This window comes from Dermochelys coriacea, chromosome 2, assembly GCF_009764565.3.
Source record: "Dermochelys coriacea isolate rDerCor1 chromosome 2, rDerCor1.pri.v4, whole genome shotgun sequence".
NCBI lineage: Eukaryota > Metazoa > Chordata > Testudines > Dermochelyidae > Dermochelys > Dermochelys coriacea.
Window position 1 is genome coordinate 210,486,353 of NC_050069.1, and position 18,354 is coordinate 210,504,706.

The 18,354-nt window shown below is 39.9% G+C and overlaps 1 protein-coding gene across 2 annotated transcripts in view; it reads right to left on the reverse strand.

Annotated features, from left to right (window-relative positions):
• Nucleotides 1-3,976: 3,976 nt before the first annotated feature.
• Nucleotides 3,977-18,354, reverse strand: part of GPNMB (glycoprotein nmb) — a 28,961-nt gene continuing 14,583 nt past the window's right edge. Inside the window, exons 5-12 of one of the 2 annotated variants that reach the window (XM_038390931.2) lie at nucleotides 17,389-17,547; nucleotides 15,559-15,870; nucleotides 14,153-14,212; nucleotides 12,041-12,163; nucleotides 11,146-11,248; nucleotides 9,965-10,170; nucleotides 7,660-7,750; nucleotides 3,977-5,688 (exon numbers count right to left, since the gene is read on the reverse strand). In XM_038390931.2, the coding sequence (XP_038246859.1) occupies nucleotides 5,535-5,688; nucleotides 7,660-7,750; nucleotides 9,965-10,170; nucleotides 11,146-11,248; nucleotides 12,041-12,163; nucleotides 14,153-14,212; nucleotides 15,559-15,870; nucleotides 17,389-17,547 (1,208 nt within the window). In that variant the 3' untranslated portion in view covers nucleotides 3,977-5,534. The remainder of the gene's footprint in view (nucleotides 5,689-7,659; nucleotides 7,751-9,964; nucleotides 10,171-11,145; nucleotides 11,249-12,040; nucleotides 12,164-14,152; nucleotides 14,213-15,558; nucleotides 15,871-17,388; nucleotides 17,548-18,354) is intronic. The other variant, XM_043509182.1, reaches the window with a different exon arrangement.

Here is an 18,354-nt window from a genome sequence, read left to right on the forward strand (position 1 = left end):
TGAGTTCCTGATGTCCTCAAATCATAATTTAAAGACTTCAAGTTACAGAGAATTCACCATTTACACTGATTTAAACCTGAAAGTGACGAACGTAGGCTGGAATCAGGTCAAATTCCCTGTGTAGACAAAGCTCAATACCATACTGCTGAGAAAATCAGGCCAAAGCATCTACCTTCGCTGCTTCCTCCAGCCTACTTTGGAACAACCACTTCAGTTAAATTATAACACTGATTTAGTAATATATTGTGGTGTTAAACTACACAATAACAATTATACCAGGCTCTGGAAATTATTTTGGACTGAAAAAAATTGTGTTAATGTGTTTTCGCTGGAAAAAGGAAAGGATCAGGAATTGGAATAGTAAACCAAAGGAAAGAAAAGTCTTGGGCAAACTATAATCATGGACTCAAAACTTTTTGTACTCTTCTCATATAGGGAGCCACAGTTGGTACAAAAACAGTTTTTGTTGTTCCTTTGTATGTAATATGAATGTGTTTATGCACTTTATGAATAATAGGTGCCTACAAAATGCATAATTTTAGTCATATAATGCACAGGCAATGCTAATTAATATGTTTAGCATAATACAGACTAATCTTGCTAAGGCAGGCTGAAATCAAGTGTTAAAAAACCCAAATGTCAGCAGTTTATGATAACAGAAAGTATAGCAGAGTCCAGCTAATGCTGCGCTCCCCCCTCACGCATTTACTGAAACAGAACACATAGGATCAAATGCCCACCAATTGTAGAGGAGAGAAAGAAAATTACCCTACAGTTATGAGACTTGTTCATAAGGCAGCATATATCACTGAGTTGAAGTGAGTGAAAAGATACTTAGAAGAAACAAACTCTGAGACAAAAGGCATCATGAGACTGGAAATAATTCCAAGCCAGCTCTTCCTTTGAAGGAAACTCCTCCCCCACTCCCAACCCAACGCTGGCATCATGAAGTATTGACATCTCATTGTGTGTCTGTGCTAAAGAAATTGTTTGGTTCAAACATATCTTGAAGCTGCTGCAGACTCAAGCATGAGCTAGTATCTAGAAACATCTGCTTTTGTTCTGCACGCCACCCGCCTGCATCCAATTCCCCCCTCATTTCTCCAAGAAGTTAAAGGTTAAAGGGCGCTTCTAAGTTTACGCATCAAGTTATTCCCTGGTGTGGCTTGAGAGTCTTTATCTTTGACAGTTCATATGCATACATTAGCATATAATATTAGGGAACACCAGTTCCATGGTGATGGAAGATTAACACTACAGCAGAGGCTGGAGTCACAGCATGCCCACACTGGAAGGTTGGATGAGAAAAATCTACTCTAACCCCTAGTTTTCACACCATTATAACTGTCTGAGAAAATGCCTGAAAGGAGTGAATTTACAGCGGACTTTTTTTGTATGGAAAAACATTAAATCTGATGAGGCTTTTTTTTTAGTTAGGCTGCAATGAAAAATGTGTGCTTCTGTTATCTAAAAAGGTTGTTAATAATAATGCACTCCTGTAACTCAAAGCCAGCTTGCTCAACAACATGTCATACAACTCATTCTTGCTGGCATGTTTGAAATGATCTTGTTTCCAAATAAGAGATTTATTCATGTTTGAATTCCCTCTTCTTTTGAGGTAGAGCTATTGGCTAATGGTGGAACTTCTAAGGCTTGCATAAGAACTGTACATCTCCTAGTATTTATGTGTTTTAGTTTTCATCGCTTGCTGTTTCTTTTAAAGGTGCTGAGTTCCGTGATTATTCTGGATCTCTTCTGGAAGTGGGTTCCACAGTCATGGGCCAGTTGCTGAGAAAGCTCACCTCACTCCTAAGATTGATAGCACCTTTGTTCTAGTTAAGGTTGAAAGGAAAAAGTGCAGCAGGAGGCTTAGATTCCCACCACCAAAAAGGCAATGGGATGATAGAATGGCATATGTTACTTCTGATTCACTTTACATTTACAGCGTAACTGCAGGTCCCTTTGGGTCATCTCTTAGGAGTAGCGACTGTCCTGGTGCCCAGTAAGTAGGTGACTCATTTGACTAGGTCACTTATTTGACTACATCTCCTTACAAGACAAAGGTAATATCCTGTTTGAAATCTCCAGATAGTTTATTGTCCAATACAGCATCAGATCCCATTAGATAAAAACAAATATGTATTTACTGGAAGTTACAGCAAAGAAGATAGAAAATAAAAAGGAGTAAACATTAACATGAGATGTAAAGGAAGATTCTCTGAGCTTTTCCATATACACAGGTTAAAGTATCAAACGTATTTCTTTTCTAAGCATGGCTGAAAGCTGCCCATTGTATAAGAGCTGATGATGCCTCTGAATTCCTGTATAGCACATAGTATTCTCTGGGAAGTAACATGCTGTCTGCTTGGAGCCTAGGTCACCAACAGCCCACATCAGCTTTGATTCAAAAGTGATACAATTGCAACAGAAGTGAACTCATACTAAATTTTTATTAAAAACTTTCTCCTGTTTCAAGTTAGGGAAATGCATAAAAATTACAAGTGTCCTCTTTCCTGTCACTAAATCCGTAATTACTTTTATTTAAAACCATATCTTTATTATGCTCTTTCAACTGAAAAGCAGGATCATGTATATACACAATGTATTTCACTAACTCTCTTTGTAAGGCTAAAAGTTGCACTTGCTGACTTTCTGAAAGGAGTGCCATCAACATGCAACTGAACCAGTACTCCCTGTTCTGTGCCACTAGTAGTTTTAGTTCCCATCTGCGCTACCAAACGATATTCCTCGATTTTGTACTAGAAAAATGCAAACTAAGGGTCATGTCCTGTCAATACTTTCTACTCCCATTAGTAAATGTTTGAAGGACTGGATCCTTAAAACTCATGGGCCAGATTCTTAGCTGCATCAGAGCTCCACTCAGTTCAGCTGAGAGGCTAGGAATGGGCAAAGGTCACCTTTAGCTTCCTTGAACTCTGGAGTAACTTAGAGCTGCCTAAAGGCTGCTTTATCTTATGCCTGGCTGCAGTGATACCCAATGGGGCACTTCCTTAGCCAAGGATCACTGAGTATGGTAAAGTTCTGACTGTGCCCCGACATAATCCCTGTGCCAGGTCTGGTGGGTTCCATCAGCTGTACACCAGATAGGGATTCCCCTACACCAAGGCAATCCCAATGACCCAACCAGCTTTTATCAGGTGTTGGGATCTAACCCCATAAGTATAGCTATCAAACAGAGTAATATTGATCCAGTTGTTCCAACTTGCCACAACTGGTTTAACTAAACTACTCCCAGATTTTGAAAAAGCTTCTAGTTTGGATTAAGAGATGGAACTGTTCTTCCATTGATGATTAGTTGTAATTAAATTAGCACTTAGATATCAAGTTGATTGATGGCTCAAATACCTATGATGGGAAGCTAGACTGTAGTGCATATACACACAGAGAACATGAAAAAATGGGTGATGCCATACCCACTGTAATGAGAGTGATCAATTAAGGTGAGCTATTATCAGCAGGAGAAAAAAACCTTTTGTAGTGATAATCAGGATGGCCCATTTCCAACAGCTGACAAAAAGCAAACATTAGAGCGGACTTATCCAAGATTTGTGCGTGTGTATTTAAATTCAACCTTGTTTGCAAGATTCCTCGATTTGTCCATTTTATCATCAGAAGGGATCATTTAGTCTGACTTCAGCATAACAGAGGCCATAGAACCTCACCCAGTAATTTTTGCATCAAGCCCATAAAATAAGTAATTTAATGTATAAGGAGGACAAGAGAGTGACCAACACAGGTTTTTTTTAAACTAATATTTGTGCAATGGCCAGAGCAAAACTAAAAAATACTGCATCCTGAAAGGTTTCAGATTAGCAGCCATGTTAGTCTCTAAGGTGCCACAAGTACTCCTTTTCTTTTTGCATCCTGAAAGGTTTCTAAGGAAAGCGCTAATCCCATAAGTGTTTGTACAATTATTGATATTCTCAAATTATTAACAAGTAAGTATGGTGGAGGGTAGGGCATCAGGCAACAGCTACCAGGAAAACAGCAAAATATGGTTATGTTTATATCGCTCTTCAGAGCCTGAGAGAGGAAAGATGTATTAGGGATGTTCCAGATTAGAAGGAATAAAGGAGAATCCAAAATTGTTCAGAGTTGGGATGGCAATAATTAGGTCTTCAATGACTGGTGTTTAGAAATGGGTAAGTGAAATTTGCCACCCACTCCCAAACTAAAAGTTAGTTTTGTTCTGCTTTATATTGTTATGTTAGGTATCAGGTTATTATACAGAGGCTTGAATTTAGAGTATTTCTGGTTGTCTCCCCCCCTCCCCAAAGATTGAACCTTCTCAACAACCCTCTTCTCTCAGACAAGACACTCGCCTCTTTTGATATCCCCCTGTGATCCAGTCTTCAGAAGGGTGTTTTTATTTCTAAGAGATAAGCAGAAAATAGCATCCAGGGCTAAACTCCATGATATGGAATTACAAGAGTGAAAGACAGGGTTTTGCTAGATCACTTGAGAAAGATATCAAAGTTAGATTTCTAGTTGAAAGTTAACACAGCACAGTAGCTGCATTAAGCAAGCAAAGGCACATCACCCTTCTAGATATTGACAGTTTCTCAGCTGCTTAGTGGACAAGCAGAAACTGTAGAATATTGCCCTACTCAGCTTGGGATTTTCATTTATTTGGAGGGAATAGTCGAAGAAAGAGGGACAGGAGGATCAAGCAGAAATTAGTGGCTGTTTACAGAGAGCAAGATGAAATTGAAGAGGAAGAGAAAAAGCCCCTCTTAGTTCTCTTTACTAATAGTTGAATGATATAGAATCTTTTTCCTGTTACCACCACTCTGCTGGGCCTCATCTTTGTCTGCCCTCTGGAATACAGGTCCTTCTGACACAGATAGGACACACTGTTGCCAATGGCAGTCAGTTCAGATGGCACAAAACCAGTAGAAACAACAGCGACCAGAGGTAGCAGCAACAACTACAGTAAAAATTTTAAATGGAACGTTTAGTAGTTGGTTTAGGAGGAGCCGAGTAGATTGGGTTTCTTTGTTCATCTGTTGTCCTGATGTCAGTGATCTAGATTTTTATAAAATGACTGAAGGTTGGCCATTATGGCTATTCTCCATGTCTTTCAACTCACAAAGCCCAGAATGAGGGATGCATGCAGAGGGGGAGTAAACTAGGACACTGGGACTGTGCAATTCTTACTAAAGATCTAAATACTGAGGAGATAAAAAATATCTAGCCTCTTCTCCGAAGCTACAAATTAACCTAGGTGAATTGCATAATCATGCCCAGTCTAGAGTGGTTTATTATTCAATATTGTGTGACCCAGATCATAAGCAAGAACAGTGAGTAATCAGTGAGTAATCACAACAACTCCATTTTTGAAAAGAAGCCATTTTCCATTTCTAAATAAATTGAAACAAAATGTACCAACCCATTTGTGCATATCTGGAGGTTACCCTAATCCTTTGTTTTCATACTAAGTAGACATCCATTGAAGTACAGTTCAGCTATAAACCCCATATATAGACTCTAATATCAGAGGTTACACTAAAGATTTAAACAATTCCTGGTTTGGTTTTCAGCAGAGGATCTTTCTCATTGTTCCCAGGGAAGAGAACAGCCTTGACATGGTTGAAGTAAACATTCAGTCCCTCCCTGTTCTCCACTTGTTCTGCACTTCTTTCAATAGGTTTGTACTCTTTGTATCTCCTGCAAGGAACATTGTAAAGTTAGTTACAGAAATGGATTTCAGTGATGGTGCATATTTAACATGGCACTGGGAGTATGTGAGATAGCCAAATATTGATACCATGTCTTCCTCCATCCTCCCCCACAAATGGAAATCACCATAGGAGGCTGTTGTGACTAATTCTGAATAATTGTGTGAGAGCTGCCAGGTCTAGAGAGGTTATTAAGGAAAATAATAGAGGTCCAGAGAGGATTTTGAGTTGTTATGCACACAGTTCTTTTTTTTACTCAGAAAGAGAAGATGTTGTACACCCTGCCTTACCACACTGCATTTTGGGGCAGTGGCACTGGAACAATTTTTACAGTGGAGGTGCTGAAAGTCATTGAACAAAACTGTAAATCTCGTATATGATGGAAACAACTTCAAGCCAGGGGATGCTATCGCACTCCTTGTTCCAGCACCCCTGTTTTGGGGGCAAATACTTGAACTCTCTTCAGGGTCCTGTTCACCATGGAAGCAAAACTTTGCTAGCTGTGACTTCGTGTAAACATGTTTTGTTCTGACAAGGTTCTAGCATGATTTCCCTGGCCACTGTGAGTATTGTAGCCAATCTGTGTTCTTGACTACTCCCTTACTATGAGTGTAGACCGGGGTGCCGGAAGAGGGGGGCCCACGAGGCCATGGCCCCCTGTAGATTTAAAAGGCCACAAAGGCAGGCGACGAGGGAGGGGGAAGAGGAGTGAGCGTGGGAGGGGTCTTGGGGGGAAGAGGTGGTGCTGGAGTGGGGCACTAGGGGAAGAGGCAGCACAGGAGTGGAGCCTCGGGGGGAAAGGGTGGGGCAGGGTGTCAGGGAGAAGGGCAGTGCTAGGGAAGGGCACTGGGGGGAAGGGGCAGTGCAAGGGTGGGGTTTTAGGGGAAGGGGCAGAGGCAGGGCCACAGGGGAGGGCCCGGGGAGGCACAGATTGGGCTCCTGTGGCCTTCCCCGCCCCACACACATACACTTTTAGGGCACTTCCTCTGCTGCTGGTATAGGTTTTATAATCTGCTTCTAATACAGTTCACAGACAAAAAATCCCTGTTCATACAGGCTCAAAGAAACTGTACTAGAAACTTGCTAGTAACAACCATGTTTAAACCGCTGTGATAAAGGACAGGGTAAATGCATGCAGATGGTAATAAAATGTAAGCCTGAAGAACAAGGGTACTTAGTAATTAGAAAGAGTGGGAATACTTATAGCTAGAGCTATGCAAATAATTTAGATGATGAATTTGACTGTCTTTTTTTTTTTTTTTTTTTTTTTTTTTTTTACTGTAAGCTCTCTGGGTCAGGGAATGTTATTCACTATATGTTTGTACAATGCCTAGTACAATGGGATCCTGAAGCCCTGATACTGCAATGTAAATGTATCTGTTTGTGAATTGTCTGCAAGCCCCTTACTATTTTCTCAAATGTATTTATTAGTTAAAGCTATTTGATTAACAATTTTGATGCATATTCTTAGTCTGCAGATCATTCATACACATTTTGTTATGAGTATTCTAAATCTGAAACTTAAGATGTGTTGGTTAGTTTTGATTGGACACATAAGTCACCTTGTATTATTTCCTCTTTCTGATTAGATGAGTAAAATTTTTAGAATCATGTTTCCAGTCTGACCACTTGTGCTGATGAATTCAAAATTTGTTTTCCATGATATTCTTTAATATTCGCCCACAAATGCATCCGATGAAGTGAGCTGTAGCTCACGAAAGCTTATGCTCTAATAAATTTGTTAGTCTCTAAGGTGCCACAAGTACTCCTTTTCTTTTTGTGAATGGTTTTATGAGCATTCTGGCCAGTAAACTCGTTTGCTGAAATATATGTGGAAAGCAAACCCAAAAAAGGATGCAAACATAGCCAAAGCAAATTCAATTTTTTTATCCATCTGAATATTCATGGAATCATTTTGTTATCCTGATCCATTTCTTAACTGTTAGAACCAGCAACTTACTTGTGAAGGAGAGTCACAACGATGAGAAACGCCACCAAGAAACCTGAGGTGATCAAGACACCTTCCACTGTCCTCGAAGATGACCCTGGAGCTTGAATAACAAATTTATTTTAAAAATTCTATACAGTGACGTACAATTTTCCAGCAGCACCATTCTTTCTGCCACGTGACTCTAGAAGGTGCAGTATATTTAACACTCCCTTCATACTAAACAGTAGGGCTCAGCAGCATTCACAGACTGTAGGGTCCAATTCATCTTTGATGCCAGCCGAATCATACTAAAGGTGAATACTAAGAGTGCCTTGTATGTTTCCATATGAAATATATTGTTTGGTGACTGTAACATGCAAATACCTTTACAATGTGCAAAGGAACTGCAGGGCTAGCTGGCATCCCACAAGATTTGGAGTTACTTTGCTACTTGCCCTGTTGGTATGCTACAAAGGGAATGTTTAAATTAAGAGTACAAAGTACTTAATCATTTTATAACACGGAGAATAAGAATTAGCATGTCATTGAGGAGTAGGATTTGAGGGAGGAGAAAGAATGGAATCTCTCTGGTATCTTTTCATTTGTCCTAGCTGTGCGTTCTAGTGATTCCCCTCTCCATCCCAGGATTGAACAGGACAGCCTCCTGAGAGGACTGAGTGGCAATAGATGGGGTGATTGTTAGCGATGATGTGATGCCCCTCCTAGGGGTTGAGTGTTCTGCCTTTGTAATACTGGCATCTTGGGGAATTAACTCTTGACCCAGCCTGTGATTCCCTCTGTTGCTCTGCCACCAAATTTTCAGTCCACCTCTGAGACTAGCTTCAAATTCAGAGACCATTGCGCTTGGATGCAGATCTAACCCTACTAGATCTGGCACAGGTGAAACTGAATAAATAAATACTGTTAATTATTATTTACTTTTATGATCTGTATTAAGCATCTTCATTCTCCAGTCCAGAGGTTGCTTTTCAATCTATGTGGCGAGTTTACTGATGCTGAGCCATGCTCTTGCTTATTGCATTCACAACTATTTTTAGAAAGCAGAGTAAACTAGAGATACACATTGATTTGGACCTAATTTATTAATCCATAATTACTATGTAAATATATTCAAATCAAGATTTTAAATTAGTTTTAACAGTTGACATAATCTATGTAAACCATACCATCTTGCAGTGTGTTATTATAAATGTTTGGATAAGCCCGACAGTAACATTAGTTTACACCATCATCCTTGTGAAGACAGCAGCCAGGGATTCCTGTGTGAATCACATGTACCCTTACGTGATTTGGAAAACATTATACATCTAAGGGGCATGTATACATTGTGGAACTACATCCTATCTAACAGTAGTTTAAATACACATAAACTGGACTTTTGTTAAACAGTTGTGCCAAACACCACACCAATTTAGAGAGGTAAAATCCTGCAAAGCACTTAGGGCCAGATTTTCAAAGGCATTTAGGCACCTAAAGATGCAGATAGGCACCCAGTGAAATTTTCAAAAGCACCTATGCCCCTCTCTCCTATTGAAATCAATGGGAGTTAGGCTCTTAGGTGCTTGTGAAAGTCCCACTAGGTGCCTATCTGCATCTTTAGGCAGCTAAATACCTTTGAAAATCTGGCCCAGAGTGCCCCCAGCTGTTATGGACTCACCAGATCTGGAACAAACTAAATAAGATCTGCTGAAAACAGTGTTGTGAATGAACACCAAAGGCCACTTCCTCAGATTATGTAAATTAGCCCAGCAATATTGAAGTCCATGGTGAGGCAGTGTAGTCTAGTGGCCAGAACACTAACCTAGGACTTGGAGACCAGGCTGCACTTTCCTGCTCCACCCCAGATTTCCCTGTGTCAGCTTGGGTAAATTACTCAGCCTCTCTGTATCTCAGTTCCCCATCTGTAAAATGGTGAAAATGGCACTTCCCTGCCTTACAGGGCTGTTGTGAGGAGAAATTCAATAAAGATTGTGTGCATATGAATACCTTAGATTGATAGATGGCCCTGAGTTTTAATCTTGGTTTTACCACTATCCTGCTGGGTAACCTTAGGTAAGTCACTTTCCCTGCCTGTGCCTTTGTTTTCTCCTCAGACCCTTTGTTTTCTATTTAGATTAGAAACTCTCTGGGGGCAGGGACTATCTTTTACTATGTGTTTGTATAGTTTCTCACATAATGGGGCCCAATCTCAGTTGAGGCCTTTCAGTAGTGTCATAATGCAAATAATTAATAATACACACACACACTTCCCTGTGAAATGGCCATGAAGAGAAGTTATTCACAGATCTTCAACATCTGTTCCATTTGGACTCACCTCCATTTACAGATATAAGGGCACTTGTGAGGGCTTGGCTTGTATCATCACCCAATGTAATGTTTACACAGTAGGTTCCGGGCTCATTGAAGGCTCTTCTGATGGTCAGTAAGCATTGATCAGTAACTTCAACAGGGTCACATACCACATTCTGTGACACCTGGCATGTGGGGTCAGAGACTATTGTACAAGCATCTGTTGGAAGACTGGGGGAAGTGTGAGAGAGAAAATGAATGTATACTACTACTAATCCAAATAATAGATTCATTAAGCCTGATTCTCCTCAGTTGGACCTATTTTGTGCTGGTGCAATTCTGTTGGAATCAGTGATGTTAGACCAATATAAAACTGGCCCAGTAGCCTTACTCTTCCATTAAATTAGCTGCTTGGCATAACACTCATTATTTTCTGACTACAGAGGACTTTGCATTTTCCCCACTTCACTCCTGCAAGCATACATAATTTCACAACTATGTCTGGCATCATTTAGACTCAGTTAATATAATGTTACCAGCAATTACACTCATTTCTCAAAGCACAGTATCACCCGGCCCCTACTTAGCTGATAAAATCTATTAATTTTGGTTCAGTTCACCATGTAATGTAAACCCTTTGGAGAGTCTTAGATGTACTAGTACATGAAGCAGGAATGTCTTGCTAGTTTTAGGATTACTTTCAAAGTGATTATTTCCCAGTTATGTTGCCAAAACTCATCTGTACTTCTCAGTTCTCTCAGATCCATGCATTTTCCAGTGGCTATGAATATTAATGTAATGCTCTTTGCATCCAAGGAATTTCTTTGACACAAGTTTTTATTCCAAATGTCAAAAAATCTATGGCTAGAAAGATGGCTTCCTCCCAGTTCGAGCAAGCCACTTTCCTTTTTAGTGTGAGTGCTGAAGTCCTCCATCTTTGCCTGGAAAACAGAGAATTGCTTCTGCCCACCAACTAGTTCTATTATTTTTGCTCAGGCATGTCATTTTTGTCTTAAGCAGAAGAACCTGGCAACGTCTCTTGATATAACTCACAAATGAGACTTCCATTATCTTAATTTCAGTCAACAGATGGTAATTGCTGTGTTTTCAACTATTGTTCATGGAACTGCATATGAATGTGGGTAGCATACTAGTAACATCCAAGTACCTAATTTTTTAAAGAGGGAAATTAGTGAATACACTTACCTCCCTTGGCAGGTAACAACAAAGTCAACCAGGGAGTTTTCACCTTGAGCCACTGTCATCTGGACACTTGTCATCTGAATAATGTTTACCTGAAGGATTCCCTCTAAGGGCAGAAAGAGCCCATTAACCTGTTAGGTTACTCAGGCAATGACATGATTCAGCAGAAATAGTCCACTTAGAATCATAGAAGAACTGTGTTTGAATTATCCTGACTGGATCTGAAGACTACACATTTAAAAACCTCAATAAGATAAGTGGTTTGTTAATAGTCAGCTCAGGTCTGGTCTCTTTACTATTCTCCATCTGACCTCAAAACTCCCCTTAAAAGATCTTGGAAATTTTAAGATGTTACAATGCACATAATCTTGCACCCCATACTGAATTGTTGCCCTCCACTCTAAGTGACAAACTCACTCAAATCCTCCACTATCCATATATTTTGAGCTTAGCAACTGGATAAACCAGGTTGTAAAAAAGCAAACAATGCCAGTCTGCTAACTGTACATTAAATTATGAAACCAGACCCAAGCCTGCAGAATAGGTTCTTATAGTTCCTTCTTGTGGTGTTTACACAATAGATAGCAGGTAAACTGAACAAACAAGAAGAAAAGGAGTACTTGTGGCACCTTAGAGACTAACAAATTTATTAGAGCATAAGCTTTCGTGAGCTATAGCTCACTTCATCGGATGCATTCGATGAAGTGAGCTGTAGCTCACGAAAGCTTATGCTCTAATAAATTTGTTAGTCTCTAAGGTGCCACAAGTACTCCTTTTCTTTTTGCGAATACAGACTAACACGGCTGCTACTCTGAAACCTGAACAAACAAGGCAGCTCATATACGTTCAGTACCATATCAACCAATTTTCCTATTCTCTTATTGATTTAGGCACTTACCTACAATGGAGATAGTAGTTTTATAATGTCCATATCTGTAAATATGGCAGCCTCCATCAGGAGTGTCTTCCATTACACCAGCACTGGTGGGAGAGTCCAGGTTAGAGGGTGATTTAGTAGTTACTGTTGGATTGAGCAGGGGAAAGAAACATATTGCTAATTACATTGCTTAGAAAATATTTTGCACAATCTATGTTATAGAGACAAAGTCTAAGTGGATTAATTTCTTTCACACCACCAATGAAGGGAAGCCAAATGATTAAAAAACCAGGTTTTTGCCTTCTGCTAAATGCACGGTGAGTAAATAAGTGATGCAGTTTATCTCAAAGAGATCTTGTGCAAAACTTAAAGAAAACCTGCTTGGCCCAGTGTTCTGCAGAGCCAGGCGAGAGGAGTAATTTGGATTTCAGATCCCTAGGCCAGTAGGAGCTGCAGAAGTAGCACATTCAGCACATGAGGTGGGGGACAGGAATTTATGCCCCTGCTCATAGGCGATTAAAAATGGAATCCAGCATTCTGCACAGAATGAGTTTGCCACTCTTCTCTCTTTTTTTCCCCCTTCTTTTTTTTTTTTAACCTCTACTACTGTTAATCATGTCTGTTCCACCCACTTGCAGGTACTTTCACTGTATGTTATCAGACGCATTCCAGTCTCCAGATAAATTGTGACACAGTATATAAAGGCCTTCCATTGTCTTGGTCTGTCTTTTGCTGCATACAGTATAGGTTTCACATCGTACTTGTCTGTGAGATGTGTCACTTCATGCCCATATTGTTTACACTGTTTGGATATTTGTATGTACGATGAATTACAGCCATTAGATTGAATTCAAACAGTTGTGTTCATCAAAGACCTGGTCCAACACCCATCAAAATCAACTGAAAGACTCCCACTGACTTCAATGGGTGTTGGACTGAACTGTAAGTTATTACACGCATCTTAAGGGGTATTTGATATAAATTAGAAAGTGAGGCTATCTCCATTTGCATGGTAATAAATCATTCTCTTCCAAGAGATGTTGAAAACAATCAACCAGCTAATGATTATATCCAGAAGAAGATGGTCAGATACCTTTCTGGGACTACACACACAAACTTGCAGGGACAGACATAGGTAGTTAGAGCTGGCAGTGTGCTGCTTTGTCAGGTTCTAATCTTCTTTAACTAAAGTGGTAAACTAAGCTTAGAGCTTAAGCAGCTCTACTCAGCACAGTGATTAGTCTAGCCAATGAATACTAAATTAGCCTAACTAGTGAGCTTTAAATAAGCATCTCTTTTTATTTTTGTTCAAATCCAAACAAACCAATAGCTAGGCCAGAATCACTGCTATCACCCCTTTTCACTGATTTGATGGTTAAAAGGGGCCATAAAGCTTCATTAAAAAGCTTCCTACAGATTCCCTTTATATAGGGGGATTCCCTCTAAGTGTTATTGAATCAGCCACTTCTCTCCTAGCTACTGAACTAAGAAGCATGTCTGGGGTGGGGGGAAGGGGATGACTGGAGAGTCATCTGCTCTGCATTTGGCCAACGGAACAGCACCTTGAAACCAAGGGCAACTGGGGGAGGCTAGTCTAAGAGGCACTGAGGGCCAACCCCAGGATTAAGGAGCCACAAAAATGGCACAAAGACACCTTTGCCCCTTTCCCTTTCCTGTCCTGAGTTGAGTGACACTCAGCCAGACCAGAGCTCCTGCATCCTTTGCTCTATACTTTGTTTAATCAATGAGATTGCTTTTTCTTTTTTCTTTCACGGCCTCTTTCCTCTCCACACTCACACCTACTCTGTGCCAAACAAACTTTTATTTAAGGTAACTGGGATTGGATGTTGTGACTTGATGTTGGGGGTTTGCCACTGGTGTCCTACCTGGGAAGGGAGGACTGTGCTCCATGTCCTGAGGGGAGGCTATCAGAAAGAGAGGGGAACAATCTGAGCATGCAGACAAAGCAAGAGGGTTGCAATCCCTTTCTCAAATTAGTGCTGTGAGGAAACTGCCTGAGGTCAGTAGGAGCAAATGAGCCCCTGGCATTGTGAATCAAGCTGTAAGAATCATAGAAAATCATTTACTATAAAACGTTTCTAATAGTCTACACAGGAAGAGATATAAACTTACTTGCAGGAGTGATCAACTCAGTTTTGTTTGCAGTACTGGTTGAGTTTTGAGTTGTTGCCCCTATAAAAGATCATTGTGATAATTAGCACAGCCAAAAATACAACAGCAGTATAATTACCTTCTATTTGGTGTAAAGGGTCATTCTGGCACAGTGCTGGATTAGGTTGTCTGAATCACACACATTTGGTAGCCTTCCACTAAAAACACCCACATCTTAGCCCTGGTCTGTGGGAGAAAATTAGGTTGGCTAAACTACGTGAAAAAATCCACACTCCTTAGTGGCGTAGTTAAGTCAGCCTAAATCCCCTTGTAGACAGTGCTAGGTCAACAGAAGAATCCTTGTGTCAACCTAGCTACTGCCTCTCGAGGAGGTGGATTACCTACGTCGATGGGAGAACTCCTCCTGTCAGTGTAGGTAGTGTCTACACTGAAGTGCTACAGCGGCGCAGCTGCAGTGCTGCAGGTGTCCCACTGTAGCGTTTCAAGTGTAGTCATCCGTCTCTAAGCAAGGGAAGGTAGACCTGCAAAATATGGGTAGATGAAAATGCTTGTTTAAGATTCCCAAATCAATAACAACAAATTACAGATTCTGTTTTTTCTTAAAATAGATATTTATCTATTAATTCACACTGGATTGAAATATAAGGAGGAGATTGTGAAAAATATTATTGACTTTTTTCCCATTTTTTTGATTGAGATTCAAAATTGTAGAGAAAAAAAAACTGCTGACATTTCAAAATTTGAAACATACTGACCCACTCAACTTTACACTGTAATGGTGGTAGCTTTATAACTATGAAAGTTGGAGCTGCAAAACTTTGCAAATATAAAACTTCTATGAAATTATAAATCATTAACTGAATAAAGGTGACAACTCAGATAGATTTACAGTAAAAACAAAAATCTTACAAGCTTGATTCTCATTCACATTATTATAAAGGCTTGTTCACTCTAGGAAATTGTCTGGAATATCTACTACAGAATAAACTGTTCCACAATAGCTATGCTGGAACAGGCATTGCACTTTAAATTCACACCCTATCTTATTCTGGAATAACTTCCCCATGTAGTAACTCCCTGCTCTGGCAGTGCTGAGGGGCCATAAAGTAAGTGCACATGTAATTTACTCCCCCTTGAAGGCTCCTTTACCCTTGTCAGGGTATTGTAAATTGGTTTTAGCATAAATTAGAATCCTTTTAGATCTGTAACTTTAGACTACATACTTATCCTGTTATTGATTCAGACTCTTAAGTAAGTGTACATATGTTATGTTTACAAAAGCTGTGTAGATCCAACTTTGATGACTGTAAAGCTTTTAAAGGTATGTATTTTTAAAAACCAAAATGTTGGTCTATTAATGATTATTAGTAATTTCCTAATATTCATATTGATTGACAGACTCTGACCTGGCGAGGTAGGAAGTGGTGGGGTAGGTGTTGCAGGCCCACAAGGTACAGGTATAATAGCTTGGACGGTCAAATTCAGGCTGAAGTTTCCCTGCAGTGTGTAAGTGTGAGTTGAAATAGGGCTGTTGGATATAAATGAACCACTGCCATCTCCATAATCCCACTTGTAGGCGATAGCAGAATTGTTAAGGTAGTGGCTGGGATCATGGATTTTGACATCAAATGTGATAGGAGAATCCTTGATGAAGACAGAGTCTGAGGCATTGCGGTCATTATTCTTCTGGGACAGGTTCACATATAAAGGAATCTGGTCTGTAGGAAAAATGAAAGAAAGTGAAGCAGGTGTGTATGGATGCAAATAACAGACTGCTTCACAGCCCTCAGACTGCAAAGGTCACTGCAAAGTGTAAGACACAAGCCTGCATCATGTTAACTGCCAGGCTTAATTTCTTTAATACAGGCTTCTTCTTTAACTCACTTTTCAATAGATTACAGTAACTGAGTGAAACAGTGCAACCAGATAGAGCATCATGTGCATCTACTGAAGACCCTATATCTAGTCATCTGGAGGTTCCCTGTCCCATTAATATTGTTCTATATCTGCCATTTGGTGCAATCTGATGCATTTAGAAAGTAAAATATTTGCTTTTCAGTAGTATCTTTATTACATCAATTGTTTCTAAAGGTCCTATTGTAATTTCCTACGTATTTCCCCCCATCAGTACAAAAGAGGAGAAAAAGCACTTGAAACTCAATTCATTAAGGAGATGTAGTGAATTTGAGTTGTGGGACATTATAGGACCTCATCCTGAGACCACTGAAGTCAATGACAAAACTCCCATGGGCTTCAGTGGGACCACTTGTGGTGAAAGTTGCTACTTATCATGAGCAAGAGTGCCAGAGTGTGGCCCTTCATGAATAAGATAACTTGCCTTCACCATTATTTTGTCTGAGATTGTCTAGATCGCAGATAACGAGAGCCTGAGAATGAGGTATAGTGAGCAAATCTCATACTCAATGCATAAGGATTGGTTTGTCTGTTCCAGTAGTGCAAAAAGGATCCATTGACTGAACTGTTGCAGTGTGTGCATTTGGGTTGATGTTGGTGGGTTACTTAAATTTAAGAGACAGCCAGAATGAGGAGATAGAAATAATCCCTGGTATACTTTAGCCAGCCTCATCTAAAGAAGGGTGATGAATTTCATCCAGAGAAAGGATCAGGAAGTCCCTCCAATTTCTTTTCTTTGGACTATTAGTACTAGGGATGCATGTGGGATGCAGACAAAATAAAGGACAATTTGCATTATATCCATAAATTTAAGCTTAGATTCACATTTTGTATGAAAGGTAAGTTAGTTTATGTACACCACAGATTTCTGTTGCTTATTCAAACATTTCAGACAAAGAACAATAAATAGAAATTGATCTTAAATTTTATTTGGGACAAGGCAAATTTCAGGATAGCATGAGGTAAGCCTCTGGAGTATCAGATGTTGTAGCATAGATTAAAAAAGTATTCTCTATACGGTTCTGGATAAGAATTATTAGCATCATTCATTTCCATCCCTACTTATATATTTGCAGTGTTAATATCTATAGTGAAGAACATATTTTTCAACTAGCTCGTCACAAGTCTGCTAAGAGGACTTATTCCATACTGTTCAGGGTAACCTACTAGAGATTTCACATGGACGTTAAAAGCATCACTTATTTCAATCCCTCCTTACATCCCTCACTACTCTTCCAGCTAACACTTTAGTTGTATTTATGTAGAATTTCCACTACAAGCACTGCCAAGTATTTAGTTGTGGTTTAGTCCAGCACACTCACCTGTCACAACATAGATGCCACTTGCTGTTGCAACTGGAACATATGTTCGATGACCTCTTCTGTAAACGGAGACCACCATCATCTGTTTGCCAAGGGTGATATTTGTTGTGTTGATGGAAACAATTGCTGAAGAGCCTCCAGTTTTTTGGTAGTACTGGCCTGTGAACAGGACATGAACTCATATTTTCCTCTTGTGATGAGATGGAAGAAGTTTTATAAAGAGAAGCAGCATTTCTGTGAAATTTCGGATTGTCTAAATCAAAAGTGTGTATTTTATGCTTATCCTTCATTTGTGTGAAATGTTCTTTTCCAACACACTTCATGTCATTGTTATGTTCCCTGCCATTAGGTTTTTTTTCTGAGTTTCAGCAAAGCAGCCAAAGGCATTCAAAAGATGGGTCTGCTCCCAGCAATCCAAGAAAAGGCATTTGCCAAGGCACCTTCATTTCCCCAATGCAACTAAATTAGATTAATATCTAAAATAATTTTGCCAATCAAAGTTAGGAGCCTAAGATTTATAGTGTAGTCAATAGCAGGGGTGGGCCAATTATTACACATTCCATCGCTGGAAGTCACAACCCGGAGAGGAACAGAACTATCCTCAGCCAGCTTAGGAGTGCTTTAACAAAATGCACATTGCACTTTCTTTCTAGAGGTGAAGAAGCCAGTCTGAGGACCTACAGGCACAAGATCACTCCTGAACCTCAGACTGCTACTTGGTAGTGTTAATCACTAAATCATCTGGCTTCCCCCACCCTCTTTGCCCTGAAGATTTCCTCTAAATGTTCTATCCAAATTGTGATTGAGAAGGGAGTTCTTTTCAACAGTGGTAGCTCTGTGCATTTGCAGTCTTACAGAACATGTCATGGTAGTATATGACTTCCAAACCTCAGAGGAATTAACAGAGCAGCTGCTATTCTCGCTGAGCAGCTCGGAATGTGTTTAGTATTCTCTCACTCAACAACT